General features: G+C 34.5%; 1 protein-coding gene across 9 annotated transcripts in view; it reads right to left on the minus strand.

The window, feature by feature from the left end:
* The window catches only part of FUT8 (fucosyltransferase 8), a 62861-nt gene that overhangs the window by 25787 nt on the left and 19848 nt on the right, over positions 1-17226 (minus strand). For 4 of the 9 annotated variants that reach the window (XM_085548699.1, XM_085548692.1, XM_085548697.1 and 1 more), the window contains 2 exons: positions 8195-8337; positions 4520-4939 (listed from right to left, as the gene is read on the minus strand). In XM_085548699.1, the coding sequence (XP_085404825.1) occupies positions 4520-4722 (203 nt within the window). In that variant the 5' untranslated portion in view covers positions 4723-4939; positions 8195-8337. Of the gene's footprint in view, positions 1-4519; positions 4940-8194; positions 8338-11529; positions 11738-12783; positions 12846-17226 lie in introns of all 9 variants that reach the window. The other 5 variants (XM_085548695.1, XM_085548696.1, XM_085548693.1 and 2 more) reach the window with 5 other exon arrangements.

Below are 17226 nucleotides of genomic sequence, written 5' to 3' on the forward strand. Positions count from 1 at the left end.
TTGAATGTCAGAGAGATTAAGTTATATAGAATGTAGTTCCTGCTTCGTTCCTTGTTTAACAAATCCAGATGCACTCCAGGATAAAAAAAAAAAAAAAAAAAAAGAATGAAGTGTAACCTATACCAGACATATCACTGAAGCCATTTTTTTTGCCTTCTTGTATTATGGATGGATGGTAAATTAACCATCTGTAACTGGAACCTCTGAAAGCAAAAAGAAGCACTCAAAAATGTCATATAGTGACATTCAATTAACTGCCATAACTTGTAAAATATTATAAAGATTTTTTAACCAGAAATTATTAAAAATATGCTAATATTATCCTACTTCCAACGTATTAAAAGTTTACAATAAATAGTCAGCAAAAGGAAAACTACAAGATGACAAAAGCTCACACCAATTCTGTAAGCAGCAGCAGATATAGTTGCATTTAATCAGTTTCAGATCACTTAAGAAAGTCAGCGATCACAATTTGGTCATAAAGGAGCAGATTACCCCCATTCAGAGGATCACAGCTCACTAGGAACTCCCGCAGGGAGAATGTCCAGTCATTAAATGAGGTAAGGGAGCTGAATTGTTTGCACCTGTGTTCCTAGGGCTGGCTACAACCCTTCACCAGCTGCTCCATTACAGGTTCAGGCCATAACCTTCCGGTTCCCACACAAATATTTTCTCATTCTTTCATTTACACTTTTCTGAGCTCTTTGCATAGTGCTGGAAGATTCACAAATAATGTAATCTACATTCAGATAGCATTTTCTTTATTGATTATTAGTAATTACAAACAGAAGGAATTTAAGTTGTTATTTCACACTTCTAAGATAAAACCACCCCAGTAAATAAAACTGAAAGGAAATACTAAAGGTTACCTCCAGCAAGAAAAATTCCCAGCCAATTTAAATCAGCAGAGCTAATTTATATCCACTGAAGATGTGCCCCTTTCCTTAATTCATCATTGAAGAAAAAGAAAGAAAACAACAAAACAATAAAGAACAGAAATTCACAGCTATACCTGAATGATTTTCTTCCTAACACCTTGGCCTGTGAGATTATCTCAGCCTTGAATTTGCAATATTTAAATGCATCTAATAGAAAATTATATTTTAAAATAACATTTTAAAATAGTATTTGGAATTGCATCAAAACTATTTTTTGCATCCAGTTGCCTTTCAACACTTATTAGGTTCTGCAGGCTTAGTGCAGCCAGAAACTGCCCAGAAAAATGGACACAAGTACTCTAATAATTAGATTTGCATATAATCAATTGATCCTGAGGTTGGATTCTGTCCCAGCCTCAGCACCAACTGCATTAAAGCAATTATAGTGCTCTCCCAAAATGTACTCTTTGCTCTGAAGCTACACTCAGAAAAACAAAAATGATGTCTAGAATCACTGGTTCTTAGTTTTACTTGATTACATTTTGCCCTTTTTCACTCCTGCTCTGCTTTATAACATTTGATCCCACTCAAATAAGAAATAGGTTATTGTATTTATTACAACAATTGCAGGTTCTGCAATATGTAATACTTAGTAGGCTTTAGGGAATAAATACATATTGTTAAATATAAATGAAGTGTGACATATTAGCAATATGAACATAATATGAAGACATTTAGCAAGATTATCTGTTTCCCTGCAGAGAACTCTGAAAATGATGGTTCCTAAAATGTCATGCAAATATGCCAGGAAAGGATACCACTAACTGCAAAAGACAAAACTGTGAGCACCTTCTCAGCACCTTACAAAGGAATACATGAATACTATGAGCCATTAATGTATTTTTTAAATGAAGTCTATGGAACAGATGATGGCATACAAGTACCTTTTCCAGTTTCCATTTACAAAAACCAAAAACCATTTTAAGCTCCCCTCCTCCTAAAAGCCTTCTATCATTTATATGCAACGATGACAGCTTTCAGCAATCGCATTATAAGCATACTAGTAAATTCAAACTTCAGACAAAATTGCAATGCAGGCAAACAATGAAACATTATGCAATATTGCAATTTATTCCACATTCTAGCATGTTTTCCACAATAACAAAAATTATAGTAAAGATTTCTCTTTCTTCTGCATGACCTGACATCTATAATGTGTTCTTGAAAGAGCTCTTTCAATTCTACTGGAAGTAGATCAGTAAAATCTATAAAAGAACTTCATGTTATTACTGCCTCATACTGATAAGAATGTAGGCTGCTTCGAAAATAAATCCAGATTTGCTCACACTAGTATTGTTTATAAATATGTAAAGATTATGGTAATTCTCCAAAATTCTTTACACAATTAAATGTAACAAAGTGCAGCCTGGCTCTTAAGTTTCAGCACCCCCCCATTGACTGAGCTTTGTTATCAAGTGAAGATTAAGTCAAAGAAGCCACAGGAACAACACATCACAATGAGAAATACTGAGCAATCAAAATGTACTGTTCTTAAACATATTTTACTATACAAATAAGGACTCCAAACAATTAATGATCAAATACCAGTTTTCTCTAATTTCAGAAGAGGAATTGTTTCGGTGACTTCTAGCTACACAGTTCTTGTAATCACATCCACTTTCTGTTCCTTTCCTCCTTGCTGTAGCTATCTGATATTAATGGCAGAGCTGAATACTATGGTAGTTTTCTGCCATTCACAAAGCTTCTTTGCCCACTGAGGTAAATTAAGCTAACTTGGGCATCTTCTTCCACTTCTCATTTGTGAAGTTAAACAGATGTTTGTTTATTACTGCAAATTTCTGGCTAGGCACTCCTGTTATGTTTAAATTCCCAATGACTTTGAGCTGGAATTAATATTGAAACGTTTAAATTTGTGAGTATACTTTACCCTGTTTCATGACACAGTATATTCTACATCTAGAGCAACAGTAATCTTCTGAAGTTGATTTTGTTCAACAGAAATAATGGAAAGCCTTTACATTGTCTTACATCACTTCCCTCCAAGTCTAGTGCTTCACCAATCTCAGATCACTTCCTTCAAAAAAAAATTACACCTTCCAGCCCCAGGTACATGTATGCACGCTGCTAATCAAATAGGCCTTTAAGGTCATTTTAGATTTTCTTGTGCTGGAGTTTCAAATTCTTCTGTAGTTACACAAAATCATTAGGACAAAATGTCTCAGAAACACTTCAGTAATGTATTCATATAAACACTGAATTGAATACAGTTATGATCCTAGTAGATCATCTAGCCTAAGCCCAGAAATATGCAGCAATTACCTGTAGTATAGAGAAGGAATGTTCTACTCTAACACGCTTGGATTAGAAATAAACTAATTGCTTTATTGATACAAATCAGAGCAAACTATAATCTGCATGTTACATAGACCAGGCCCCACATGTGGTCAGGAACTTATTTACAAAAAAACACTGCTGTTGAATTATTTTCTAATTAGCACTTTGACCTGGTAATAGACCTTACATTATCAACCCTAGCAAAGTCCAGCGTACCTCCTCAAGGCTTGTGGAATGTTAAGACTCTGCTTTTAGGCTCCAGATGTCCTGCTTATCCAGGAAGGAAAAAAAATTCCCAAGACATAATGTTTGCTGACAAGCTTGAATTAATTGCTGAAGGCCCTGAATTTATTGCCAGCTCTCAAGAGCACTTCTACACATGCCCTGGTGCCTGAATGTGATTGTGATGGAAAAGTAAATGAATTCAGATCACAAAATCACTTACATGTATTTTAAATAACATTCTACAATTCTCTAAAATCTTGTACTGAATTTTGCTCCTCTGGTTTTTACAAAGCCTCTGCACTTGTCCCCTCTATTAAGTAAGGTTTTTAAGGTTGTGTGCAGCAATGTTCATGCAACCAAGATGCAATCTGAATGTGGCATCACATCCTACCCCAATAAGTTCTTCCTTTACAAGTTTTTGGGAAAGAAATACAGAGATATCAGAAGAGATACCTGTGTGAAGAGCTCTCTGTCTGTAAAGGTGAAAGAAAACATTCTGAACCACAGTAGTTCCAATTTGTAATACAACAAATAGTTTGGAAAACAGAAATGATTGCACTATTCTACAAGAACCATTACAGGTTTAGCAGCAAAGTAAAGAAAAATATTAGTGATAACCAGTTCATCTTCAACAAGTTCACACACATCTTCAACAAGCTGTACACATTCTCACAATTTTAAAATGAAAGCTTTCAGTTACTGCAGACAAATACACAAAAGTCACTAGCTTTTCTAATTGGTTCAAACATCACAACAATTGCAGCTATTTGAAGTTGACAGTGAAGAGTCAGTCACTCTGTTATACTGGCAGCAGCACTCAGACAAATAATAACTTTGAACTAAAGCAAAACGACACATACAACATTATTTAACTTCTTTAAATGTTTTGGCACATTTTCATTTAAAGCACTGACTCAAATACTTCCGCATTTTTAAATATGCTAAATTTGAAGTTTTAAAAAAAAATTAAAAAAAAATTTAAAAAAAAATAGCAACCTTTAAGTCTGTTTTTTTTTATCCTACATAATCATTTTCTGAATAATTTTATTTTCAGATCCTACCTGAGAGATTCTGCCATCCGCCTTAAGTCTTCATTTTGTTGTTTTAAACGCTCAAGTTTAGCAAGTATCTTGGACAATTCACGACTAGAATGATCTGGATGCTCACTGTCTCGTACCAGGTGTCCACCAATATAGAAGAGCAAAGTTCCCCAAGCAAAGAGGATGAGCATAATCCAACGCCAGGAACCAGTCCATGGCCGCATTTTCAGATGCTCAGTTCACTCCAGAACTGCTTCTGTTCACAAAGCAACACACATTTTAAGTCCTTAGCCTGTACAGAAGAGGACAATTTCAGTTCCTCCACTTCACCACATTGTACTGAAGAAAAATTATTCTGTGTTTGTTTCACTGCAACTCCTTAGTGAAGATCCTTATGGAGTTGAACATAGAATTAACATTGTATCATTCCTGGATTATATTCTGTGGAAAGAATTTTAAGAAATCTAAAATTATAATTCTGATATATAACATATTTGATTGCAGTTAAGCAAAAAGTGTGATCATTAACATTCAGTAAATTGCCAAAAACATTATTACTTTCTGACAAGCAGAAAAGCACTTTTAACTTTCCACTGAGTTGAAGAACAAATCACATAAACAAAATGCAATCAATTCTGGGTTTCAAATGACCAGAAGAAACATAAATTTTTATAAGAGTACATATATATGTACATATATATATATATATATATGCACGCACATATACGTACACTTACTATATATCTGTATACTGTTATAGCCATTCTAACAAAATATTTTACAGTTGCCAAGTACTCTGGCCTAGGGGCAGCTGTACCACAAATTAAGCAATTGCAAGCATGGAAAAGACTGTAAGAAACAGCTTCTAGACACATAATCCATTGTCCATCTTCCTTTCTTGCAGACCCTGAAATGCTTGTTTAAAATTAAAGCCAAAATTCAGACAATACAGCTTCTCTCTACACCTTTCCACTGCATTTGCTAAAGAAAACAATAAACTCTTAAAAAGAAAGAGGAGAGATTTCAAGCAAGACTATGTAGCACTATGATACTCACACATATGAAAATCTGGTTTGAGCATAGAAACTTAATTTTTAAAATGAGGTCTCTTCTGTGTTAAAACTACTAAAATCATTTTGACAAGTAACATGAATACAAGTATGAAATTGCCTAATAAGTGCCATTTCTCATCTTAAAACACCGCATCCATTAAAAAATAAAAATAAAAAAATGCAAGATCACCTCAACTGATGTTCCATTTGGCAAAACATCATTAAACAACTAAACTAAAAAACTAAACTTTAATCAATAGACTCATCCAAAATGTTCAAAAGCATTTCTCACACCTTTTTATCCTGATGCCTTTTGTACTCAATTTTCAAAATTATCTCCAATTCTCAGATCTGTAAATCTACCAAATTTTCTCTGAGACGCTCTCCACACCCACATTCTCCCAAGTTCTTCTTCTGTGTAATCATTCCTTCACCTTAATTTCTTTTTCCCCCCATTCACCCTTTACTGCTGTTTCAATTCCATTTCTTGTTTAGAGAAAAGATTTCCCAATAACTTCCAAGTTTGTACAATCCCAGGGATACACACTGAGCAATTACTTCCAGGTAGGAAAAAAGGTAAAATTTAATATAAAGTGCTGAAAATTTCCCATAGCTATTTCGTGGGAGGACTTTTGTTTGTATAAGTTTGAAAGAGACACAAGAATTCCATTTAAAACTAGTAGGATGGCGTGCACGATGGAAATGGAAAAGATCTGTAGCACAACTCTGAGTTCTTTCCATCTAATGCTTTTTTTGAGAGTATGAATTATGACCTGACCTGTTTGCTTTGAAAGCAAGGCAGAATTCTATGTTTTAAGATAATGTCATCTTCTACAGATCACTAAGACGGCTTTATACACATTTTGTTTTAACTTAGTAGGAGTGTGAGACCAAATAAAAAGTGCACACATTACATAAAACAATGCAGGCCATTCCCAGAGCTCATTGAGGACTGTTACTGCAAGCAAAGTAAGCCTAGAGCCAAACCAGCTACACCTGCAGGAGCAATTAAATTATGAAGTGTGTCAGCATTTAATGAAACAAAAAAGTTTTGATAAGTATTTGCTATTAGAAATTATTAGGAATACACATTCATTAATACATCAATTGATTGGAAAAGAAAGCTGTAAGAAAAAGTCACATTAAAATTTATTTACTGCTAAATGCACAGCATAGAAAAAGCAGTTAGCTTCACAAATTTGTTTAGACCCCAATAAAGAGAAGATAGAATATTTGCCTTAAAAAAATCAAAAAATTCATACTACACATGTAAACCACAATTCACTGTAAGCATAGAAAATGTTTTGTGGTCAAACTAAAAGGAAATGTTTTGCTAAAAACCACTACTTCACAGGAGCGAATGCAGTGTATACAAAATGACTAAAGGAAATGATAAGGATAATGCAAACTTAATTAGAATTATTTATTTTAAAAATGAGAGACTGATGTGTATCTCCATAATCATCATCAGAAGAAAAATATGCATACAAGTCAAAGTACTTTTGATACACCAAAAAAAATGATTAATTAATGAAAAAATCTATACTATGCACCCAGAATGTCTTGTGGTTACTTACAGATCAAGGTGATACTTAAAATTAGAAACTTCTATGATTTAAATAAGGTCCTCATTAACTTACTACTTGCAGTATGCTTTCAATAATAAATTCAGTGAGAGAGTGGAGATTTCCTGTCTGTTTTTGCTTGCTGGTCAGAATTATGGCCCCAGAAAAGGCTTGTTTTTCTTGGCAATGTACAGTTTCAGATATTTTAAACTTGGTTCTAAGCAAGCAAACTTTTGGCTCTCCACTCTATTCACATATAACTTACGTAAGGTGGGGAAAAAATAAAAATAAAAAAAATTCACAATATGAAATATGAAACTCACTCCACTATTAAGTGGTATAACATTGACTTCTTAATCACTAAACGTGAAACACTCAAAAAACATGATACATTCATTACACATGCGACTTAAATTGAACTCCCTCATCACTGTTAATTTCTCTTAATACACAATTTCACCAACTAAATTATCTCTTTAGGAAAGCATACTACTCTAAGTACATTGCTCTAATCTTAGGAAAAGAACTGTAAATTCTAACTCCTGTGTGACTATGTGTGACGGCACAGCCTCTGACAAAGGACTGGAAACTAAAGAAATAATTATTTTTAGATTAAAATGATGCTAGCTTTTGATACAAATAAGCAAATACGTAGCAAGTTTTATGGGCTTAGAAAAGATTTCTTCAGTCAAAATCTACATCTTGATATTTCTTGTAACCACCCCACAGAAACCTCTTCATTAATTAATTAAGTTTCATCTTCCTTCTTTAATTTTCAAACTAAATCTATACACTGTGAATTTGTAGTTATTTTCTTGCACAAGTATACGTTCTGTTCAGAGACCTTAGTCTGTGCTTCTTCTGTACTCAAAAGCGCATCCACAGGAAGCATGCATAACCTTTCTCAGACTTATGTGCTACTTAAAATATAGCAGGCACTGCACCACAGGAGATTTACAGATTTTCCACATCTTGGACAAGCTCCTATTCAGATTAAGTCTTTTCATAACATATGGAATCAGAATTGTATACACAGCACATAAGATGTTGCCAGTATCTTGCACGAAACAAATACTTGCTTTTCTCTCTTGGACTTCCTCTGTCTGACGCATCCCAGGACCGGATTTGTCTTTTTCATGGCCGCTTTACTTCAGCAGTCCTCAGTTATGAAAGCTCCAAATCTTTCTGCACTTATATCTCTTCAAATTGATGAGCTCCCATCCTATAAACAGAAGTTCTTATTAATCCTTTCCACTTGGTGTAATTATACTTAAGCCTACTCTACTAGTCCAGTATCACAAGTAAAATACATCCTGCACATTATTCTGATCATCACAACCATTATCTACTTTGTAAGGCAACTTCCATTAGAATCCCTTATAGCTGGGACAGTCATATCAGAACATCATCTTTACCTAAAATAGGTAACAGATGCAGTCCATAAGGAATTTCACAAATATTTGTTCTTCTCCAGTCTAATATTCTTCCTTGCAGCATGAGTCAATGTCAATTCACAACTTCACCCACTTCCTTTTCTAATGCTTTTTCTGGAACGCAGACACATTTTGTAGTATTCCAAATGCATACTTAATTATTGTGTAAAGTTACTCCTCTTTTCTATCTTAATTTCTATTTACATGCATAATAGGAAATAAGCAAATATAATCACAAGTCTTATTTATTCTTACATCCATACCTTCAGCTATACTACTGCTTCCATAAAAACCTAATTGTATATCTCAATGGATTCCTCCAAGCAATCTGTGCGATTTTCCCTTTGTATACTTCCTTATAATTTTGTGTGAGATTAGCAGATTATTTATACAACCAGATTATTCTCTAATTAAACATTTTCTTGATGGAAAATTCACCACCCATTTGAATTTCATTACAAGTGCAGATTTATTCAGTAATGAAGCCTTCATATACTATAATTTCTGATCTCAGCACAGAAAACTCCCTGGCAAGAGGAAATACCAGCAGTGCAGGATTTTTAAGAAGAAAGTATACATAGGACATTGAACATGAAACAGTTCAAGAGGAGTTTAGAATTAAACAAAGTAAAACCATTTTAAAGGTAGACAAGACATCAACAAACTAAACATTTCACCTAGGCAACTACTGCAGTTTCAGTAAGCAACTGATACCATTTTAAGCAAAAGAGAGGATTGTATCTTAGAAAGAGAAATGTAGCTTACTTCCCAAATACTTATAAGGTTCTCTCTCAAACACCTAGATAAAAAATAACTGGGATTTTTTTTTTTTCAGAGGGAGAAGAGAGGATTATTATCAGAATAATAGGCTCCTCCAAGAAAATTATAGAGTGAGACTCAATTTAATATGCAATGAATAAGGCACTATTTGGTTTTACAATGTCTTTTTAACTATAAAAATAATACATTAACCAGAAATATAGCAAGGTAAAAAAATTACCTTTGCCTTATATTAACTAACCAAATGCCTTTCGAAGATACAGCTGTCTTACTAAATGAATAGGTCAACCACATAAGAAGGAAGGTTTATTTATTCTTGTTTGTTTACTGTATTAACACCATACAAGTCTAATCTAATATAGCCACAGACAAGAACAAATTATTAAAAATTCAAACATCAAGCATAATCTTTCTCCAAAGTAATAAGTGAATAATCTACTGGAAGCTCTTGTAAAAACCTACTTTCAAGAAGTGAGTGTAAATCTGTGGAAGTGATACCGTAAAAGAACTGACTACAAAGGTTAGCAAAATACAATAACTTTATATTAAAAAATAAAGGATTTCTGATGATAAACTGTTGATTGCATTTGCAAACAAAGTCATTACCTAAAGCCTAGGAATTTAATCTAATCAAACTGATCTTATGAGGATGGGAAAGGAAAACCTACACCTATAAGTATCTAGCGCTGAAGGAACAAGCTATTGAAACAGATAATTTAATGAACTAATGGACTCTCCGCCACTTACCCAATTTAAACTGAAGCATCAAAGATGTCTACAAAAAATAAACCAATGTACTAGAGTTTAAAAATAATTGAGTTTTGGCCTGCACAAGTCGGGAAGGACTTGATAACAACAAAAAATGCATGCTTTCTTCCCCAAACCTAAAACCAACTATGTTTCTAATAAACATTGAACTTAATGCCTATAGTTGTGTGAAATACTTCTGGGATTCAGCAGAATACCACTAAAGCAAAGCAGGCCAGTCTTAGCCTACATCACAGCCACATGCCAAAATCTTAGAATGATGAATAGCCAAACACATCGCAGGTTTTGAAGGGAGAAAGAAATCAGAACAAGACTGAATGTAACAAGCTGCTGGTTAGTTTCCTCCAGCATCTGAGGATTTACATTAACCAACAGTCCCTGTGTTAGCATGACCAATCATTATGTGATTCCAAAACAAAATTGTGATTAAGCTGCGTGCAAGCTACACATTAGCTATCACTTCACAGAAGAATATATCTCAAGGTGCTTTAGCATGACTCAGTTAAAATGCATTCAACAATGCTTACCAAACTTGATAAACTTCCAGACAACCTGGTAACCACTAAGATCTAACTTCTGATTTTGTTTTTTCTCCAAATGCCACAAATTTAAAAATAACCTAATGCTCTCTAGATTTTATCTGACATTTTTCTTTATATCAAGCTGAACTTCTCACAGTAATTAGGAGCTTTAAGAAAAGGACCTATTTTCCAAAGGTACTTAGAATACACAATACATATTCATACACAATACAGTCCCTTAACCATGTTTTTTTTTTTTTAAATAATGGGATACTTCCCCGCTCCCCCAGGATATTACTTTCCTACACAGTTTTGCATTTGAATCCAGGTTCATACATGCAATTTCTTCACTTTTTGTTTTAGTGCCTTGCTGAGAATGAAGTACAAGCTGCCTCTTCTGCAGTTACCAGAATAAAAGTTGAAAAGCAAACTACTACACATGCAATCAGCAGTACTTTGAACAACAAGTCAGACTGAAAAGTATCTGCAAGTCCTTGACTAGCAGCATATAAAATTTTATGTGAATTAGGCAGTACATATATTATACACAATCGTATAGAAACATCAACCTACTCTTATTGCCATTACAAGAAATGCTAGAAATGCAACTGCATAAAATTTTGTAGCTGTAGTTTGGTGATTACAAAGATGAATGTAGAAAAATGAAGGGGAAATAAGTTTGGCAGACAGGAAAGACAAAAATACAAGTTACAGTAGCAGCTGTGTATTCAGGGATACAAAGCCAGGTGGAAACTGTTTCTTGAAGGTATATAGAGGTCTTCAGGCCCACAAGCACTGACCAATTGACTATTAGGAATGGACATTTGCCAGAGGTAGTAACTGGAGAAAATGGTGAAAGATATAGATGTTGTTGGGGGACATTGCTGCTAACTGGCACCATAATCTGAATACCTTGGGTGAGGAACAGTGCGGTAGGGGCAGAAACAGGCAACCTTTAGCTAGTATTTGATCCTTTCATTCTTGCTGGTGCTGAAGTTCTTCACCAAATCTTCTCTTCCACCAGCTTCTGCACATCACTCCATAACAGCTGCAAGTATCAGAAACCAGGTCAGAGGTAGGATCTTCCTTCTCCGACTGGCATCAAAGCAACATGCAATATCTAAAATAAACAAGAAACTTAGCACCAGCCTGTTTACAAGTTATCAGGATGTTCAAAAATCAAGACAAAATAGCAGACAGATAAGTAAGCAGTGTTTGTAACTGTTATGCAAAAATGCATGACACAACAACCATAAGAAAACTGGACTTCTATTTGCAACCAGGTTGCAAACTCCTGGCATAGGCAAGGCTGTACCGTATTCAGAAGCTGAAAAAGTCACAGAACCGAGCTAAAAGCCTTCCTTACTACATGTGGGAGAGTTGGAGATCAGGTGATTTGACAACTGTGCAATAGATATGCCAGAATATGATTTCAAGTGGGCCACATCTGGGTTGGGTTTTTTGTTTGTTTTTAATTAAAAAATGAATTAATTGAAACACTCAAAATTACTTCCTACAGTAGCAAGGCCATGAATAAGCCAGACTGTGAAAGCTGCAAGTCAAAATCTCGGATAAATCTGGCAACAACTTTTCGTTTCAGAATTTATATAACACATTACCAAAGGAAAATGACATATGGCTTTAAAATGTACTGTGTTTAAAGCACTTTTTGGAAGGTATTAGCTTTTTGTTTAATTTTGTTTAATAAAATGTCAAGGATTAAGATTACATAGTAAATCAGATTTTCTATTTTTGTTTTTAATGCAGTTATCAGTAAGTCATAAATTGGCCGTCAAAGCACGGTGGTGTTAGAAACTATCAACCTTGGGGAGCCATTTTCTTTAAGAGAGAAGTGGTGTTTTCCTCTCCAAATAAACACCTTGTCCACTTTGTAATACATATGTAACTATTTCACGGTCAGTTCTTCCTATATGTTTAGCTGTTGATTATTAGCATGCCATAATTCCTTGACCTTGCAAGTGATATTTCTTTCAATAACTCTCCATTTATATCAGATGTTTTTTGAGTTGGTTTTGCTAAAATCAAAGATTTGACAGAGATAAGTACACTGAGAAGACATTTAAAGATCTCCATCAACCAGCTCCAGATTCATGGGCCAAGAGGCAATATGAAAAAAGAAAATAAGACAGAAAGGGTCTCACAAACCTGATCTTAGATGATACTGATGTCATTTTCACACAGAGAGTAAATTTTTAATGAAAAGAATCCTAAAGGATACAGGAAGGCAGGTTTTAACTGTGAAATGTAATCACCCACATAGATAAGCAGATGCTTAACGCTAGTGAAGCCCTATGGTAGCTTGTCTGATTCAAAAGACAGAATTTTATGAGCCATTTTTATAAGCATAAGAGAACTAAAACTCTTGAAGATTCTGTAAGGTAAGATGATGTTTAAACTGCAACAGCTTAAATACAGGGCCATAGCAGGAAAGCTAAACAAAGTACATGCATAAGCAGTTACTAAGAAGGAACTTAAATCACTCACTACACCTATGGTAACAGAATTCAAATAACATGAAATTCATGGCTGTTAATGCAAGTTATCACTTTTGATTCCACAGCAAGGGAAGAGAGCGTCACCATATGTTTTTCAAAAAGGCTGCAGAGAGCACAAGAATAACAGATCACTAAATATGACTTCTGCATCAGGCAACATTAGGCTTATAAGTTGTCTAATACTAAGGAATAGACTCAAAAAAAGTCTCTTTCTCAAAAGAAAAACTCCTTGCAACAAAAAAAGGCAAATTATCCAACCCGAGTTTATCTCACTATGATTCACACAGGTGGCTCCAGAGAAAAACAATACTTCTGATCCAGTTCTCATTGACTAAAATACCCTGAGATGGAGAGCTTTATTTAATCATTTATTTCAGTCATACTTAAACTTTTAAAAACATATATGCAATTGAGTAAGCATTTTAAGTATATGAGCAGGCCTTTATTTTTAGAGCAACGATGGGAGACATATATCTAAATTAGCAATGGGTGACCAAAAGTTCAGATCCAATGTATATTTAACAAAAAATAAAGACAGCAGCACACTGATCTGCTTTTTATGGCTCCATTAATACTTCTCAAACTGTAAGACATTTCTGATGCTAGGAAGAATAACTGTGTGCTTATCACCAGATTTACAAATGCCAAAGAATCTGTTTCAAGTTATTTAATAATTAAAAAATAAATAAATCGGAAGAAACTCAGTTATGCATAAATATAGAAATGCATTGTCAGAGAATGAAAAATACTTTAAAAATATTTGAATATTCATATTGCAATACACAAAAATAAATTATTTACACCATAAATAGCAACAACTGCTGCACAAAATATTTCACTTCTTTTCCCTAAGTAATAAATATTAAGATTGGGAACATTTAAGGCCAGTGTTTTGAATTATGCCTTAAATGCAGTGAGTTGAATTGAACCCAAAAATTTCACTTAAAATCTCACTTTCTCTTGAATCAGAAAAGGACTCGGAGCAGTTCTTTGACATTTTGCTAAACTTAAACCAACACAGATTGAACTGGAAAATTTGCTGGTTATTTACGTGCATAAAAACAGCTCCAGTGAAATACAGAAAGGCTCAGAGCACAAGGGAAGGAAGAAAAAATTCTTTGGTACCCAATGAAAGTTCATAGATATAAAGTGTAAAATAGTTTGGTTGATTTTTTTGTTGTTGTTTTTGTCTGATAGCTTCTATTGTTGTCATTTTACGTTTTGAAACTGTGTGTAAAAAGATGCTCATACGCTGTCCCAAATAACACATAACCATTTCCACAAAATGCTATATTTGTAGCTTTATTTTGTTTAATTCAGATTGTGTTATATTTAAAATGCATTATCTACCCAATACATGCTCATTGCTAACTTTCTTTACACCTACTCCATGTAAGAGATGAGCATACAAAAACTGACACTAGGTCAAGATTACTTCCGTGTATAATGCTAAGGTTTTCAATGCAGTCTATTGAGAAAAACTCCAATTCTCTGCTTTTCTGATAATTTTTATTCTTATGACGTGATTCAGCACAGTTCCTTGAGTGATATAAGATTCATCCTTGCACTATACTTTATTAAGAAAAACAACCATACACTCCAGTTTTTCCTGTTCCCTTACTGAGTTACAAGTTCACCAAATGTCAGTTTCTCTTATTACAGGACATCTTTATTCTCCCAGCAGAGAGTGTCAAAAAGCCTTGCAAACAACAGAAAACTTAAGTACAGTTTACTGATCAGATCACTTGACAAAGCAATACACCACACTTAGGCATATACCCAACAACTTTTTCTCAAAGTTTCTCCAGATCTGCCTGGTACAAAAACGAAACTTGCAGATCTTTTGCCTCCAACACAGCCTTTGGAATTCTCTTAAAACAGGGCTCTGTTCAGTTTGTCATCTTCTATTTTTTTCTGTTACAGATACCAATATAATTAATATTATACAAACTTAATTCTATTAAATAAATATGTGCAGCATCTGATCCTAATAGACTCTAACCAATTGGGATAGAGCTACATCCTATGAAAACAGCACTCACATTACTGTGGACGATCATTTCAGTTCTGAGTAAGAAGCCTTCTCCTGTAAAATATAGGCTTTTTGCATAAGCTTTTTCATGTTTGCTTCTTGTTTTTCCCCCTCTGCTTGACTTAAAAGTATTTTATAAACAAAAAACACTATTAGGATACAAAAAAGACATGAAACCTCATAAGTCATCTCAATCAATCATCAAAATACTCCTTATATATTTACCATTATGATAACTCCAGAAATGTAGATGGTTTTAAAATGTTCAGACTATTAACGATAATAAAACAAAGTGAAACAAAAAACATCCTTTTCTTTTTTTTTTTTCCTGATAATAAGTACCAGTTTCACCTAAACACTCTGAGCTGTCATCAGTTCTACCAAAACAACCTCAAAAGAATTCTCATCACTGACACTTTTTCGAAGATGTATTTTAGTGCTCAACTCATTCTTTGCTTGTTACAAAATAACTTGCTCACTTAGGGAAAAAAAAAACTTATTTCCAATCTGTTCCTTAATTTTGTATAGCAAAATGACAGGGGGAAAAAAAAGAGGGTTGGGGGGGGAACAACCCAATTCTTCTTGCCTCCAGGATTCTTCAGCAGTCACACTGAGCAGCTGAAGAAAGATAATCAATTCATAAATACAATCAATTTTTAGATGACTAAGACAGTTCATTGCTCATCATAACTGCAAAAGAATTAGATTTAAAAAAAAAAAAAAAATCAAAAGAATTAAGCAGAGAAACAAAGTGCATTTCAGGGAAAAAAAAATGTATGTGTATAAAAAAATATGATAAAGCATTTGTTTATACTCTGCTAAAAAGTATAAATTCTAAATGCAAAAACCATTGTACGTATGTGGGTATATACTCACTTTAAAGATGTCACGGGTTACTTAGATTTACCTATGCCCGTGACAGGGGAAGCCACCCTGTGCCCCCCCCCCCCCTCCCCAGGGCCCGGAAAGGAGGGGAAAAGGGGAATGGGATAAAAACAGTGGCAATCTAAGGAGGAAAAACTTATTTTACTAAATGTGATATCAAAATACAAGATAACACAATATAATATAATTGAGGCTAACAAATCGAACGAAACAGAGAGAGAGAGTCCCCGAAAACCGAGAGGCCTACTGTGAACTCTAGGCGACACGGCTGGAACGCTTCCCACTCCCCGAGAAGTTCAAGAGAAGAAGGAGGGCACTCCAGCCTGGGAACAAGATTATATAGCGTCCTGGTCCCATGACTTAACATTACCCCTGTTGTTCTCTGGGATATGTAGTCTTCTTCTGTGGACTGCACATTCAATAGAAGTATCCATACTTTACATGATGTTATGATGTGGAATACTGATAGCAAAATTACAAAACCATGACAAAAGGTCACTAAAAACACATAAGCATAGAGCCTGCTGAAACACAAAGCACTAACAAAAGTAGCTGGCAGTGACTTGGGGAAAGTCTACAGATTTAGACAACGCACACCTACATGGACGTACTAACTTGCAAGAACATTCTGTTCAAATTACCAGTCAGTTGATTCTTCTGATGCTTCTTTATAGACTGTTTTGAGTCTCAGTACATAAAGCGCTAGACAAGATCTGTAGTTGTCAAGAAATCATACAGAATCTAACAATTGTATTTGGCATACATCAGGGAAATATCCCACATGCTCTGTCATCTACTCCATCTCCAGATCTTTTGTTTATAACTAGTTACTAAATTATGAAATAGTAAATGCAAAGGAAAGAATGAAATGCAGGCAATGAGCAATCATTCAATGTAAGATAAATGGGAAGAAAAAAAAAACCCACAACACAGGAGTGGAAAACTTGGAGGGATTTACAGAAGCCTGAAAGCTTGCTGCTTCAAAAGGCATGTATGTGGAGTATGTGGAAGAAATAAGCAGAGTGAGGGCGTGGGAGCACTTATGTTATTAAGATGCTTCCTGAAGCCATTAGAATGCGTGAATTACATCCCAGAGATTCTGTGAACAGAGCTTAACTTTCCTTCATTCTTAACATCATTCTCTGCTATGCTCTCTGCTCTAGTAAAGCACCAAAA

This window comes from Coturnix japonica, chromosome 5, assembly GCF_054131305.1.
Source record: "Coturnix japonica strain WE chromosome 5, WE-NBRP24, whole genome shotgun sequence".
Lineage (NCBI taxonomy): Eukaryota > Metazoa > Chordata > Aves > Galliformes > Phasianidae > Coturnix > Coturnix japonica.